Source organism: Hemiscyllium ocellatum, chromosome 35, assembly GCF_020745735.1.
Source record: "Hemiscyllium ocellatum isolate sHemOce1 chromosome 35, sHemOce1.pat.X.cur, whole genome shotgun sequence".
NCBI lineage: Eukaryota > Metazoa > Chordata > Chondrichthyes > Orectolobiformes > Hemiscylliidae > Hemiscyllium > Hemiscyllium ocellatum.
This window is the reverse complement of record NC_083435.1, coordinates 15665245-15679567: the sequence shown is the minus strand read 5'-3', so window position 1 is coordinate 15679567 and position 14323 is coordinate 15665245. Positions and strand designations below refer to the sequence as shown.

Here is a 14323-nt window from a genome sequence, read left to right as displayed (position 1 = left end):
TCCCAGGACAGGGACAGCACAGGATTAGACACTGAGTAAAGCTCCCTCTACACTGACCCCATCAAACAGTCCCAGGACAGGAACAGCGTGGGGTTAGATACAGAGTAAAACTACCTCTGCACTATCCCGATCAGACTCTCCCAGGACAGCTGGAGCACGTAACCAGATATTTGAAGGAGCAGTTACAAGCTGATGTAACTGTTAAACTCGATGCGGGGATCTTTGACTTCATAGGCCTGAAGTACAAAACCGTGCAGGGACTTGGGCACAATGACGTTAATGCAGTGTCTGGAAGATCCAGCACCAAGTGTGCATGTGTGCGGATGTGTTTATATGTGTATAAGTGGGTGTGTGAGAGAACATGTGTGGGTGTGTGCGAGAGAGAGTGTGCGTGTGGATGTGTTTATGTGTGTATAAGTGGGTGTGTGAGAGAACATGTGTGTGTGTGGGTGTGTGAGAGAGAGTGTGTGTGCAGATGTGGTTATGTGTGTATAAGTGGGTGTGTGAGAGAACATGTGTGTATGTGGGTGTGTGAGAGAGAGAGTCCGTGTGCATGCGGCGGATGTGTTTATGTGGGTATAAGTGGGTGTGCGAGAGAACGTGTGTGTGTGTGGTTGTGTGAGAGAGAGAGTGTGTATGCAGATGTGTTTATGCGTGTATAAGTGGGTGTGTGAGACAACGTGTGTGTGTGTGTGTAAGTGTGTGTGTGTGTGCACCAGGCTTTTGGGATCAAACCAGGATCTAAAACTTCAATCGATTGGGAAGAGTAGGGACAGTGCTGTAACTAGCATACACTGCGTCCACCTGAGGGGGACAGGGGAGTTTGAATAAATGTGGTCAAATTATGAAAGATTTGGACGAGGTGAGGGAAAATTGTCTCGCTGGTGGCCAAATGGTACAAATTTACAACAAGACAAAGCAGATTCGTATCAGTCTCTGTAAAAAAAGTGAACTGGATGGATAATTGTCTGGGGAAAGGACTGCAGGGAGAGAGGAGACAAGGGATACAGACTTGTAGGCCTCACTGGCAAGGACAGGCCTACTCCTACAGGCAGGAGAAAGTGAGGAGTGAAGATGCTGGAATCAGAGTCGAGAGTGTGTGCTGGAAAATCACAGCAGGTCAGGCAGCATCCGAGGGGCAGGACACTGCCGACTACTCCAAAAGGCACACGTTTGGCCCTGTCAGGGGTCAGTGAAAGGTCAAGCACACTGTTGTCAAGTGTCAGACAGATTTCCCTCCCCGAGCAACACAAGTGAGCTTTTCACAACAATCCGGTAGTTTTCTTAATCCCCGCTCACTCAGGTCAGCTTTTCCTCCAGATTTATTCCATTGAAATTTCCTCATGTCCCATGGTGGGATTTGAGCCTGTCTGAATCCCGAAAGTCAGACCCTCTGGACTGTAAAAACTCACCTCAACACCACTAAGCTCCCTCTAACAGTGAGCAGTCTGTCTGTGAATGATAGGAAGCAGTGATTTCCCCAAAGTTTGACATTAAGATTAGATTCCCTACAGTGTGGAAACAGGCCCTTCGGCCCAACAACTCCACACTGACCCTCCAAAGAGTGACCCACCCAGACCCATTCCCCATGTTTACCCCTAACTAATACATCTAACACTACGGGCAATTTAGCATGGCCAATTCACCTGACCTGCACATCTTTGGAATGTGAGAGGTAACCGGGGCACCCGGAGGAAACCCACGCACCCGGAAAATTTACAAACTCCACACAGACAGTCACCCGAACAGAGGTCCTGGGTGCTGTGAGGCAGCAGTGCTAACCACTGAACCATCGTGCTGCCCATACCTTGCTTAAAATTGGTACCTACCCCTAGCCTTGGAGGCCAGAGCCCTACGTATCAGCTGGAAGGTCAATTTGATTCAATGAAAGCTATAAAACAATCACTGATTTTTTTTTTAATTGTTCATTCATGGGGCATGGGCATCGCTGGCTGGGCTAGCATCTATCGTCCCTAAATGGCTCTCCGGATTATGAGTCAACTACATTGCTGTGAGCTTAGAGTCACACACAGTGAGCCCAGGTCACGTGAGGACATAGGATACCGGAGCAGGAGGAGGCCATCCAGACTCTGACAAGATCATGATGGATCCGCCCCCAGCTTCAATTCCACTTTCACGCCAGTTCCTCATAACCCTGACCTCCCCTATATTGCAAAAGTCTACCTCCCTCGCCTTTAAGTCATTTTCCTCTCACCTGCACCACTCCCTGAGGTAGGGAATTTCAGACACTCTCAGAGGAGAGATTCCTTGCTATTTCAGTTCCAAGTGAGCGTGGTCCTTACCATGCAACTGTGTTCCCGAGCGAGGAGAAACATCTTCCAAAATGAAACAACCCTGTCAATGAGCTTGAGAATCTTTCTTGGAAACTCTAATGAGGCCCACATTGTTTAGCTGGTCTTGTAAGGTCAGCAGCCTAAGGATTTTGATAATAAATTACTGCATCAACACACCATGGAGAAGGGGCGGTGCCATTCGTGAGCAATGGCCTGGTGGTATTATTGCTGAGCTGTTGACCTAGGTAATATTCTGTGGACCTGGGCTTGAATACTGCCGTGGGAAATGGTGGAACTTGAATTCAATTGTATGTGTTTTTTTTCACAACCTGGAATTAAGAGTTAAAGCGATGACCATAACTCCATTGTTGACTGCTAGGGGGAGAACCCATCCAGTTCACCAATGTCCTTCAGGGAAAGGAAATCTGCCATCCTTGCCTGGTCTGGCCCACGTGACTCCAGACCCAAAGCAACATGGCTGACTCTGAACTGCCCTCTGAACAGTCGGGGATGGGAACAAATGCTGACCTAGCCAGCGACACTGTCATCCTGTGAATGAATTTTGGCAAGAATTTGGACCCGGTCATGCCTACGCGTGGCTCCAAACGTTTGGTGCTGTGGTTGCCTTCTGTAATGGCTAGATCAAGGGTAATTAAGGATGGAGACCATTCATTGGTCTTGTCAGTGATGCCCAGTCCGTGTGTAACAATAAAGGGAGCTCCCATGGACATTATTGGAGTACCAAAGGATGGCAGACTTGGTCAGTTATTGCGTCCACCCCCTTACCCCATTCCCCTCACTCCCACCCAAAGGTAGGTCTTACCCTCAGAAGCTTTGTCTTCTCCCATGTTGACTGGATCTCTTCGAGGGCCTCCTCGATGAGGTCACAGCGGGCAGAGATCAGCGCCATATTGGACGCCAGCTGGGTGACGGCAGAGTCGGCCGCCTCCCTCAGGCTCTGGAGGACAGCTTGCTGTTGCTGCTGCAGGAACCGCTGCAGCTCCGCAAACTCGGCCGCGATCTGGTCCCTCAGGCGGTCCGCCCGCTCCTGCAACCGGAGGTCATCGTTAGCGCGCTAACACCAGGGCTGGCCCGGCCAGACGAGTCCCCGTCCCACATCCCCCTCACCCACCTCACCCCCTGCAGTTGGCCGCCAAACGTCGATGCCCACCGCCTTGGTGGGAATGCGCTGTCTCCAAATTTCCCGTCACGTTTCCCGCCCGACTGTAGGGATCGCGTTTGCAAAGGCATTTCGCCGGTTGCAGAGTTCCTCGGCCTGTCCCAACGTCTGAGAGGCGCTATATCAATCTAATTTGTGGTGGTGTCAACTTCGGTAACTCTTTCAAGGGGTTGGAAGAATCGGCAATAACTCTCCCTGAAATGAACTGTTTCCCCGGGGTAGACACCCCTCAAAACATTTCAAGGAGGAAACCCAGGCCCTAAACTTTTCTCGCTGTTTTGAGCAGGTGTAAAGTGGATATTCCAGGTGTGATGCAGCCAGTCAAAACCCCTCAGTTTTAAACCAAACAGAACTTATTCACAGAGCACCGAATGAAACACAAGCAAAAGACAACAGAATATGGAATAACTTAACCTATCCAAAAGTCCAGCAACTTAATGATGCTATTCCAAATGCCTGCAACAGTCCCTGTATAAACCCCCATGGTAAAAAGGAGAAAATCAGACACAGGTTCTTACAGGAGAGAGAGAGAGAGAGAGAGAGAGAGAGATGGCAGAGAGATTCCAAGCGGAAACTTCTTCCACTATAGCTGTTTCTTTAGATTCTCAGCTCAAAGTGACCTGCAGTTCTGAATAATCACGCCTGCTCAAACCAAACCAAACCAGAAGAATGCTGATGTGGGAGATCTGGTCACTCCCCTTTCATTGGACAAGTGTTTTTTTTTAACTTAAAGGCTTTTTCAAGTAGATAAACCCAGACATCTCGGAACCCAAGACTTTATGACCCCTCTGAAAACGGTGTGGACTTGTTGGGCTGAAGGACCTGTTTCCACACTGTAGGGAGTCTATACATAAAAACACCAGGACAACATAACCTTGATAAAGGAGCTTCATCATCACACAAACGAATTAAAATTAATGTGCTAATTCACTATCCCTGGTGAGAAACAACATAAACAAGCTGTTTCCTGGGAGAGAGGAACAGGGGACCCATGCAGTCATTTGGGCTCTGCTGATGCTTCAGCTAAACATATGGGCATATGATTGAAGAATGTACAGACCTGTATAAAAATGATAAATTCTGATCTCTGTATGTAAATGTTTACATATGTATGGCATGACCAACTATACAGACCATCAAATTATTTTATGAATAAAGTATATTTTTGAAATAAAACAATAAAACTTTCCTGGGAGGGAGGAAGTGACAATGCTGTCTTGTGACAAATGGGCAGTGAAGTCTGTTTGCAGAAGGAATGTCCTGAAGTGTAGGGGTTCATTGCAGGAAAGGCTGTGTAGCTAACCCTGATTGTAACAGGGGACAGGGGAGCTACTTCTGATCAGAAGGCAAGCTACAGACTTGAGGTCTCCATCAAAGTAACCAATGCTGAGAATGAAGGAAATCTCACGACTCATCAATTATGTCACGTCGCAAACTTAAAAGGGAGAAAATCTGTGTAAGAATCCAACACCAGAACAATTCGGCAGCAGAACTTTGAGGAACAATACTGTACAAGGACCGCATCCTGGCCACTTCCAGAAATAGACACTTGCTTTGGAATTGTAGCTATATCCCACCAATAATCGGGGAGCGGCCGAGTTGTGTTGTGAGGCTTAACTTGCTTAACTTGAAGGGTTTTATGTTGGTTGCTACATGCAATAAAAGTTAAATCATTGTTTCAATATTTGATGGCCGGTGAGATTTCTTAATACGTAGCCCAGTTAAAGGTAACTTGGAGTGATTTACCCACAACAAAGTTCTTTCACGTTCTACACTTCACATCAAAAGCATCAACAGCGCCATTAAGGGGGAGTGGTGAAATCAAGGTAACATCACTTGGCCAGCAATCCAGCCTAATGCTCTACAGACCTGGGATCAAGTCCCGCCGTGTCCAATGGTGCAACTAAATTTGCATAAAATAAAACACTGGTATTACAAAGTGGGAGACATGGTGCTGGAAAAGCACAGCCGGTCAGGCAGCATCTGAGGAGAAGGAGAGTCGATGTTTTGAGTATAAGCCCTTCATCAGGAAGGGCTTATGCCTAAATGTTGACTCTCCTGCTCCTCGGATGCTGCCTGACCGGCTGTGCTTTTCCAACACCACACTCTCGACTCTGATCTCCAACATCTGCAACCCTCACTGTCTCCTACTGGAATTAAAAAGCCAGCCACCTGCTGATCACATAGTCACTGTCCATATTTACCAATAACCCCACCTGGCTCACAAATACCCTTTAGGGAATGGGGAAATCTGCTGTTCTTTCAGCAGTGACTCAAGACCCATCGCGATGTGGTTGTCTCTGAATAATCTAAAGTGTCAATCATTTTAAGGAAAATTCGAGATGAGTAACAGAGGCTGGCTTTTCCAGGGATGCTTATGTCTTGTGAAAGAATTTTGAAACCATAAACAATCAGAACGAGAAACAGGGAACGTTGAGAAACTTAGCAGGCCGGGGAACATTTGTGGAGAGAGAGAGAGAGAGAAACAACAAATCAGAGGCAATGTTTTCAATCTGAGATGACTCTGCTTCAGAATTTAAGAGCTATCAGCGATTAGTGGATGTTGGAAACCAGAAACAAAAACAGAAATCGCTGAAAAAGCTCAGCAGGTCCAGCAACATCTCTGGAGAGACAGCAGAGTTCATGTTGCATGTTCAGTCAGGAACGTTGACATCTTCTAATGAAGAGTCACTGGACTCAAAACGTTAGCACTGCTTTCTCCCCCTGTCTGCTTGTGTTTCCTTCGGGTGCTCCAGTTCCCTCCCACTGCAGCTTAGGTGGATTAGCTGCGATAAAATTTTCCCTGGAGTGTCCAGGGAAGTGCAGGCTATCAGGGTAAACGAGGTGTTATGAGGATAGGGTGGTGGAATAGGATGCTCTTCAGAGGGTCGCTGCAGACTGGATGGGCCGAATGGCTTTTGTCTGAGCAAAAGGGATTCGAGGGCATGGTTGATTGGATTGTGCACTGAACTGTGGGGTATGAACTGATGATTTTGAAGCCAAGAGATTATCCAGCAAAATCGCCTCCTCATTTCCACCCCACAACACACTGAATCACCCACATTCCCACTGAATACAAGAAAACCCGTAGCCCTGTGACCTGACCCCTCACCTGAAGATTAATAATTCTTCATGTATAAAATCTCACCAGGGTTTCGGAGATCTTCAGTCCTGCCTCTGCCTGGGCATCACGGTATTCCTTCAGTTTCTTCTGGAGCAGTTGAATTGAACTGGCCTTGAGAGTGAGTGTGTGTGTGTGTGTGTGTGTGTGTGTGTGTGTGTGTGTGTGTGTGTGTGTGTGTATATGTGATGTGTGTACGTGAGTGTGCATGTATAAGTGTGCGTGCATATGTGTGTATGCATGTGTGTATATGTGTGAGTGAGTGTGTGTGTGTGTGTGTATGAGTGTGCGTGCATGTGTGTGTACATGCATGTGTGCGTGTATGTGTGAGAGAGAGTGTATGAATGTGCGTGTGTATATATATTATGTGTGTGTGTTTATATATATGTATGTGTGTGCATGCACGTACGTGTATGCATGTATGTGTATGTGTGAGGGAGAGTGTATGAGTGTGTGTGTGTGTGTATAAGTGTGCGTGCATGTGTGTGTACATGCATGTGTGCGTGTATGTGTGAGAGTGTATGAATGTGCGTGTGTATATATATTATGTGTGTGTTTATATATGTATATATGTGTGTGTGTGTGTGTGTGTGTGTGTGTGTGTATGTGGAAGGAAATTAAATATCAGTTTATTAGTACCATCAACTTACTCAGTTCGTTCTAAGCTAACACAGAGCTCATAAAAGGGTATTTGGGTGCTCCATGCAATCGTACATTCATAATATAGAATTAGGCGATTCGACTTATCTGCTCCACCATTCAATCACCGCTGATATGTTCCTCACCCCTAGTTTCCTGCCCTCTCCCTATAACCCTTCAACCCATCACCGATTAAATATACAACTCCTCCTTAAATGTACTCACTGTCCCAGCATCCACCACGGGTTGGGGTGGTCAAGTCCACAGAGTCATAACCCTTTGGGAGAAGTGGTTTCTCCCCAAGTCTGTTTCAAATTTGCTCCCCGTTATCCTAAGACTTTGACCCCTCATCCTGGAATTCCCCACAAGAGGAAGCATCCACTCCACGTCTACTTTATCCACACCTGTTATCACCTCAATTCAATCTCCCTTCATTCCTCGCAATTCCAAAGAGTATAGGCCTATGTTGTTCAGTCTCTCTTCATACGACAAAGCCCTCATCTCTGGGAGCAATCGAATGAACTTCCTTTGAACTTTCTCCGATGTCACTACATTATTCCTCAAATAAGGGGACCAAGGCTGCACACAGTACTGCAGGTGCAGTCTCACCAAACCTTGTATAGTCGCAACAATACTTCCTTACCTTTATATTCTATTTTTTAGCTACAGAAGGTAATATTCTATTCACTTTCTTCACTATCTGCTGTACCTGTGTGCTACTTTTGTGTGACACATGAACGAGGACACCCAGATCCCTCTGCACAGGAGCACCCTGAAGTCTCTCCCTATTTAGATAGTAGGTCGACCAAAATGCATGATCTCACCCCTGTCCACGTTAAACTCCATCTGCCACATTTTGTCCCACTCTCCTAACCTATCTGTATCCATTGGGAAGCTCCTTATTTCCTCATTGCAATTTACCATCCTACCTACTTTTGAGTCATCCGCACATTTGGCGATAGAGCTTTCTGTCTCTGTATCCAAGTCGTTAATGAAGATTAATAATAGCTGGGGTCCAAGGACTGAAACATACTCCTTATCACCAGAGAATACCCAGCCCAATGTTTGTGCTCAATGTGACAAATTCCCTTCTCTTTACTCTGTTTGACTCTTCCATTCCCTGCTGAAGGCTATCCCCTTACCCCTTGATAATTCCACAGATACTGCCAGTCACCTCCCCCCCTCACCCCACACACACCATTTGGCACCACCCCTTGGCACCCATCATTGCCTTGGAGGAGAAAGTGAGGACTGCAAATGCTGGAGATCTGAGCTGAAAATGTGTTGCTGGAAAAGCGCGGCAGGTCAGGCAGCATCCAAGGAGCAGGAGATTCAACGTTTCGGGCATATTCCTGAAGAAGGGCTTATGCCTGAAACGCCGAATCTCCTGCTCCTTGGATGCTGCCTGACCTGCTGCGCTTTTCCAGCAACACATTTTCACCCCTCCTTGCCTTACCCACCATTTCCCTGGCCTTTTGTAAGAGGGCAGTTGGGGGGGTCTCCAAGCTGTCTGCTCCATAAGGGGGTGCCTCTGGCAAGGTAGCACTCCCTCGCTGCCGCTCCGGCAGCTCTGTGGATCGAGGCCTCCGAACCCACAGGGCCATCTGAGCCCAGGGCCCATAGGTGACGCGCGCAGGGTCTCGGCTTTCCCTGGCGCAGGACGGGCATGAGCTGGGCAAAGTGCCCCACTCCCACCCCAGTCAGAGGAAGCAGGGCTCTTGCGATCCTGTCATGGTCCCAGTGGCATGTCTGAAGAGCGATCAAGGTCAGAGTGGCGCTGGAAAAGCACAGCAGGTCAGGCAGCATCCGAGGAGCAGGAAAATCGACGTTTCGGGCAGGGAGTCCTTCATCAAGCTGAAACATCGATTGTCCCGCTCCTCGGATGCTGCCTGACCTGCTGTGCTTTTCCAGCGCCACTCTGATCTTGACTCTAATCTGCAGTCCTCACTTTCTCCTGAAGGCGATCACCTGGGCAAGGCCTCTGCCCCATCACTGCCCCCACTCCCCCCTCAGTGTGGCGTCGCTGCCTTTGGGCATGAAGGGTGGGGAGGGGATTGCTGAGGGAGGGGGGGCGCTGAGAGGGCACCACCTATAAACAAGAATAAGAGTAGGCCATTCAATCTGTCCAGTATTCTCCATCATTCAATATGATACAATTCAATCCAACTCAGTGCCTTGTTCCCACTTTCGCCCCATGCCCTTCAGTCCCAAGAACTGCATCTAACTCCTTCTCGAAAACTCTTTTGGCCTCAGCTGCTTTCAGATGGCAGAGAATTCCACAGGCTCCCCACTCCCTGGGTAAAGACATTTCTCCTCATCTCCCTCCCCAGTGGTGTACCCCTGAATCCTTACTCTGTGACCCCTTGGTTCTGGGCACTGTAGTCACTGGGAACATTCCTCCTGCGTTTACTCTATCAAGCCTCATCCCTGATGAAAGGGTTTATGCCGGAAACGTCGATTTTTCCTGCTCCTCGGATGCCGCCTGACCTGCTGTGCTTCTCCAGCGCCACAATCTCGACTTTGCCTCGTCCTGTTACAGACTCCTGTGAAATCCCCCTCATTCTGCCAAACCCCAGGCCTGACCAATCTAGTCTCGCTTCCATACATCAGTCCAGCCGTCCCAGCAATCAGTGTGGGAAACATTCGCTGTCCTCCCTCCATCGCCAGAACATCCCCCCACCCCCCAAGATAAGGAGACCAAAACTGCACACAGTACTCCAGGTGCGGTATCACCAAGGCCCTGTACAATTGCCGTGAGACATCCCAGCTCCTGTACTCAAATCCTCTCACTCTGAAGGCCATCCCACCATTTACCTTCTTCACCACCAGCTGCACCCACAATGCTTACCTTCAGTGACTGGGGTCCAAGGACACCCGGGACTCATTATACCTCACCCTTTCCCAATTTATTGTTATTCAGTTAATAACCTGACTTTGCTATCAAAACGGTTAACCTCACATTTGTCCACTTTATACGGTTTTTGCCATACACTTGCTTACCTTTCCAATGAAGCATCTCTACATCCTCCTCACGGCACAGCCTCCTACCCGGATTTGAGTCACCCTCAACTCATTTAATCTTTAACATGTCTGTTGGACCTTATCGAAAGCCTTCTGAAAGTCCAGATAAACCACATCCACTAGATTCCCCCTTATCAACTCTACTAGTCACAGCAAAGAAGAGGTCCAGGAGATTTGTTAACAGTGATTTCCTGTGCTGATTTTGTCAAATATTCTCACTGTCTTCCAAGTGCACTGCTTTCAAATATTCTATGATGGACTCTATTCACTCTCCACTGTGTTCTCTCAACTGCCACATCCTAAGTCGGAAGATTACACTAGCAACCCTCCAATCCATCGCAACTGTTCCAAAGAATCTTGAAAGGTAACCACCAGTGGGTGGCATGGTGGCTGAGTGGTTAGCACTGCTGCCTCACAGTGCCAGGGTTCGGGGGTTTGATCCCACCCTTGGGCGACTGTCTGCGTGGAGTTTGCACGTTTCTCTTCATGACTGTGTGAATTTCCTCCCACAATCCAAAGATGTGCAAGTTATGTGGATTGGCCATGGTAAATGAGGGGCGATAGCGTCAGGGTAGGTCTGGGTGGAACGCTCTTTTCAGAGTCAGTGTGGGCCTGATGTGCCGCGTGGCCTGTTTCCACACTGTAAGGATTCAATACACACATTATTTCTAGTCCCTGGGAATCTGCTGGTCTTTAACCCCATCGATTTCCCCAACACATTTCCCTATTCATAGAGATTTTCTTCTGTTTCTGCCTGGAATTTTTCATGCGATTCTGGTCTCCTCCCTGTAGGAAGGAGGTTGTGAAATTTGAAAGGGTTCAGAAAAGATTTACAAGGAAGTTGCCAGGGTTGGAGGGTTTGAGCTGCAGGGAGAGGCTGAACAGGCTGGGGCTGTTTTCCCTGGAACAATGGAGGCTGAGGAGTGACCTAAAAGAGGTTTATAAAATCATGAGGGGCATGGATAGGATAAATTGACAAGGTCTTTTCCCTGGGGTGGGGGAGTCCAGAATTAGGGGGCATAGGTTTAGGGTGAGAGGGAAAAGGTATAAGGGACCTAAGTGGCAACTTTTTCGCACAGAGGGTGGTGCGTGTATGGAATGAGCTGCCAGAGGAAGTGGTGGAGGCTGGTACAATTGCAACATTTAAGAGGCATCTGGATGAATAGGAAGGTTATGGAGAGGTATGGGCCAAGTGCTGGCAAATGGGGCTAGGTTAGGTGAGGACATCAGGTTGGAATGGACGAGTTGGACCACAGGGTCTGATTCAGTGCTGTACCCCTCTGTGACTCTTTGACTTTCACTAGACCCTGCATTCCCCAAGAGTTTTGGCTAATTATCTGTGTCCTCCTTTGCAAAGACATGTAAAGTATGTATTTAGCTGATCTATTATATCTTTGTTCCCTTTATAGCTTCCCCTGTTCCTGATTGAAAGGGACCTACATTTGTCCTCAATCATCTTTCTCTCTTCACATGCCTATAGAAGCTTCTATTGTCAGTTCCCTGTGAACTTACTGTTGGACCTTTCTCCCCCTCCTCATCAATCCTCCTTTGATGAAATCTAAACTGCTCTCAATCCCCGATCTGCTCCCAATTTTTTCAGCCGATTTGCACATTCCTTGGATCTCACACTATCCCTACTTTCCCTTGTGAGCCAATGTCCAGCCACCTTTCCCGTGTTTTTGTGTGGTAGGCATTGTCATTGTCCATCCACCTCCATCCCTTACAGGAAAACTTGCCAAACAATCATAGCCAGTGATTTTTTTTTTAAAAACTGCAGACTCAAGGTAGACCAGCGGGAGGCTGGAAGGGACACAACAGGCAGCATCCAGAGGCAGGGAAGTCAGCTCTCTCCTGTTACCAACGTAGCTTCTTCTATCTAGACTCACGGCCCTAATCTCAGAATGAACTGCATCACTTTCCAAGAACGCTATCACTTTATGATCACTCTTCCCCAGTGGGCCTCATTCCTCTCTCATTACACCGTATGCAGTCTAGAATGGCCTGTTCACTCGTTGCTTCCTCGATCCATCCAGGAATTCCTCCGCTCCTGCCTCGCCCAATCCAAACCCCACCTTCCCCCACCCCCCAGTCTTTCGGCACACCTACCTTGCAGACTTTGTAAGCCTTGCCGACGGCGGTGCACTTATGGTTCCTGTGCTGCTGGGACTTCCAGCAGACCCGGCAGACCAGCTGCAGGTCATCGGAGCAGAAGAGGCGGAGCCCCTGCTGGTGGATCTGGCACCTTGGGGGCGGCGGGGAGGCAGGGTCGGGGCGGCACAGCCTCTGGAAGCCCTCCACGATGCTCGCCAGCAGCCGGTTGCTGGTGAGGTCCTGCCTGTCGCACTGCTGCCTGCACTGAGGGCAGGAGACACTGCCGCTATCGTGCTCTGACTGCGCCCAGGCACGCAGGATGCACTCCCTGCAGAAGTTGTGGCCGCATCTCAGGCTCACCGGCTCATGGAAATAGTCGATGCAGATGGGGCAGCTGAGGTCAGTGCTCAGGTTATCAGTCAGCTCTGATCCTCGCTGCACACCCTTCCCTCCATCACCAGCCATCACTTCCTCTCGCCTTCCCTGCTATGCCTTTCCCTCTAGCTCTGAATCCCTCAGCCTCTCCTCGCCCTGTTTCTATCTATACTTGTTTGTGTGTTTGTGATCACAGTCTGTCTCTCTCTCTCGCTCTAGCTCTGATTCTCTGTCTCTCCTCTTCCTGTTTCTATCTCTACTTGTCTATTATCACAGTCCGTCTCTCTCTCTCTCTCTCTCCCTCTAGCTCTGATTCCCTCGGTCTCTCCTCTCCCTATTTCTGTCTCTACTTGTTTGCCTGTTTGTTATCACAGCCTCTCCCTCTCTGATTCTGTCGTTCACCCTGTGTGTTCTCTATACCCCTTCATACCTGTGTGCCCTTTGCGTGCTGAGCTGTTACCTTTTTCCCTGTCCATCAGTTTGTCTCTCAAGCTTTGCAAGTCTCTCTCCCTTGCTGTGCCCTGCTCAGCTGCAATCTGTGTGTGAGTGAGACTTGTTGAGGTTTCTACTGATCAGATCCACCTCTTCCTGTTCTTGAAGACAGTTGCTTCATTTCCATATAAGTACGGTCAATACTGCACCTTTGTACATTAACACACAGCCTGCCTGAAGATTAGAGTCAAACTGAAACCAATGTGACATTCACAAGCAAACAGACAATGGCTCTGGGCTGAGGGATGCTCTCTCTCTCTCTGTGTCTCTCTCTCTCTCTCTCTCTCTCTCTCTCTCCCCCTCCTACTGAGGTTATAATCTATCAGCAGCCCTCTCTCCTTCCAGTGAGGTCAAACTGATACTTGCAATGCGTGGTTCGTTCGTAACTGTTGGAAATGGCCAATACAGACTGCATACTAACATTACCACATCAGGAAGATGCCACCATGGCAGTATTGAGGTGGCTCAGTGGTTAGCACTGCTGCCTCACAGCGCCAGGGTCCAGGTTCGATTCCAGCCTCAGGTGACTGGCTGTGTGGAGTTTGTGTATCTTCCCGTTTGCTCTGGTTCCCTCCCACATTCCAAAGATGTGCCAGTTAGTGTGGATGGGCTGTGCTAATTTGCCCTGTAGAGTTCAGGGATGTGAAGGTTAGGTGCATCAGTCAGGGGTAAGTCTAAAGTAATAGAGTAAGGAATGGATTTGGGTGGGTTACTCTTCAGAGGGTTGGTGTGGACTTGTTGGGCCGAGTGGCCTGTTTCCATGCTTTACGGGTTCTGTGATTCTATTACAGGACCAAGACGCTCAGAGACAGTGGTTCAAATCTGGCCCACCAACTCCCCATGATAGTTTAGTAGAATTTAAATTAAAACATGCGTGCAGCCCTTGAAAGTGGGATGAGAAGAGTTAGCTGATTGTTTCTGGCAGGAACAGATCTGATAGGCGAAAGGATCTTTGTTCTGTGCAGTAACCATTGATGAAGGGCTTATGCCCGAAACGTCGAATTTCCTGTTCCTTGGATGCTGCCTGACCTGCTGCGCTTTTCCAGCAACACATTTTCAGCAGTAACCATTGATGACCATGAGGGGCATGGATAGGATAAATAGACAAAG

The 14323-nt window shown here is 48.4% G+C and overlaps 1 protein-coding gene across 1 annotated transcript in view; it reads right to left on the bottom strand.

Annotated features, from left to right (window-relative positions):
- LOC132832905 (zinc-binding protein A33-like) overlaps nucleotides 1–13237 on the bottom strand; it is a 28161-nt gene extending 14924 nt beyond the window's left edge. Inside the window, exons 1-3 of the mRNA XM_060851141.1 lie at nucleotides 12362–13237; nucleotides 6623–6709; nucleotides 3118–3342 (exon numbers count right to left, since the gene is read on the bottom strand). Coding sequence (XP_060707124.1) covers nucleotides 3118–3342; nucleotides 6623–6709; nucleotides 12362–12811 — 762 coding nt within the window. The 5' untranslated portion in view covers nucleotides 12812–13237. The remainder of the gene's footprint in view (nucleotides 1–3117; nucleotides 3343–6622; nucleotides 6710–12361) is intronic.
- Nucleotides 13238–14323: the final 1086 nt, after the last annotated feature.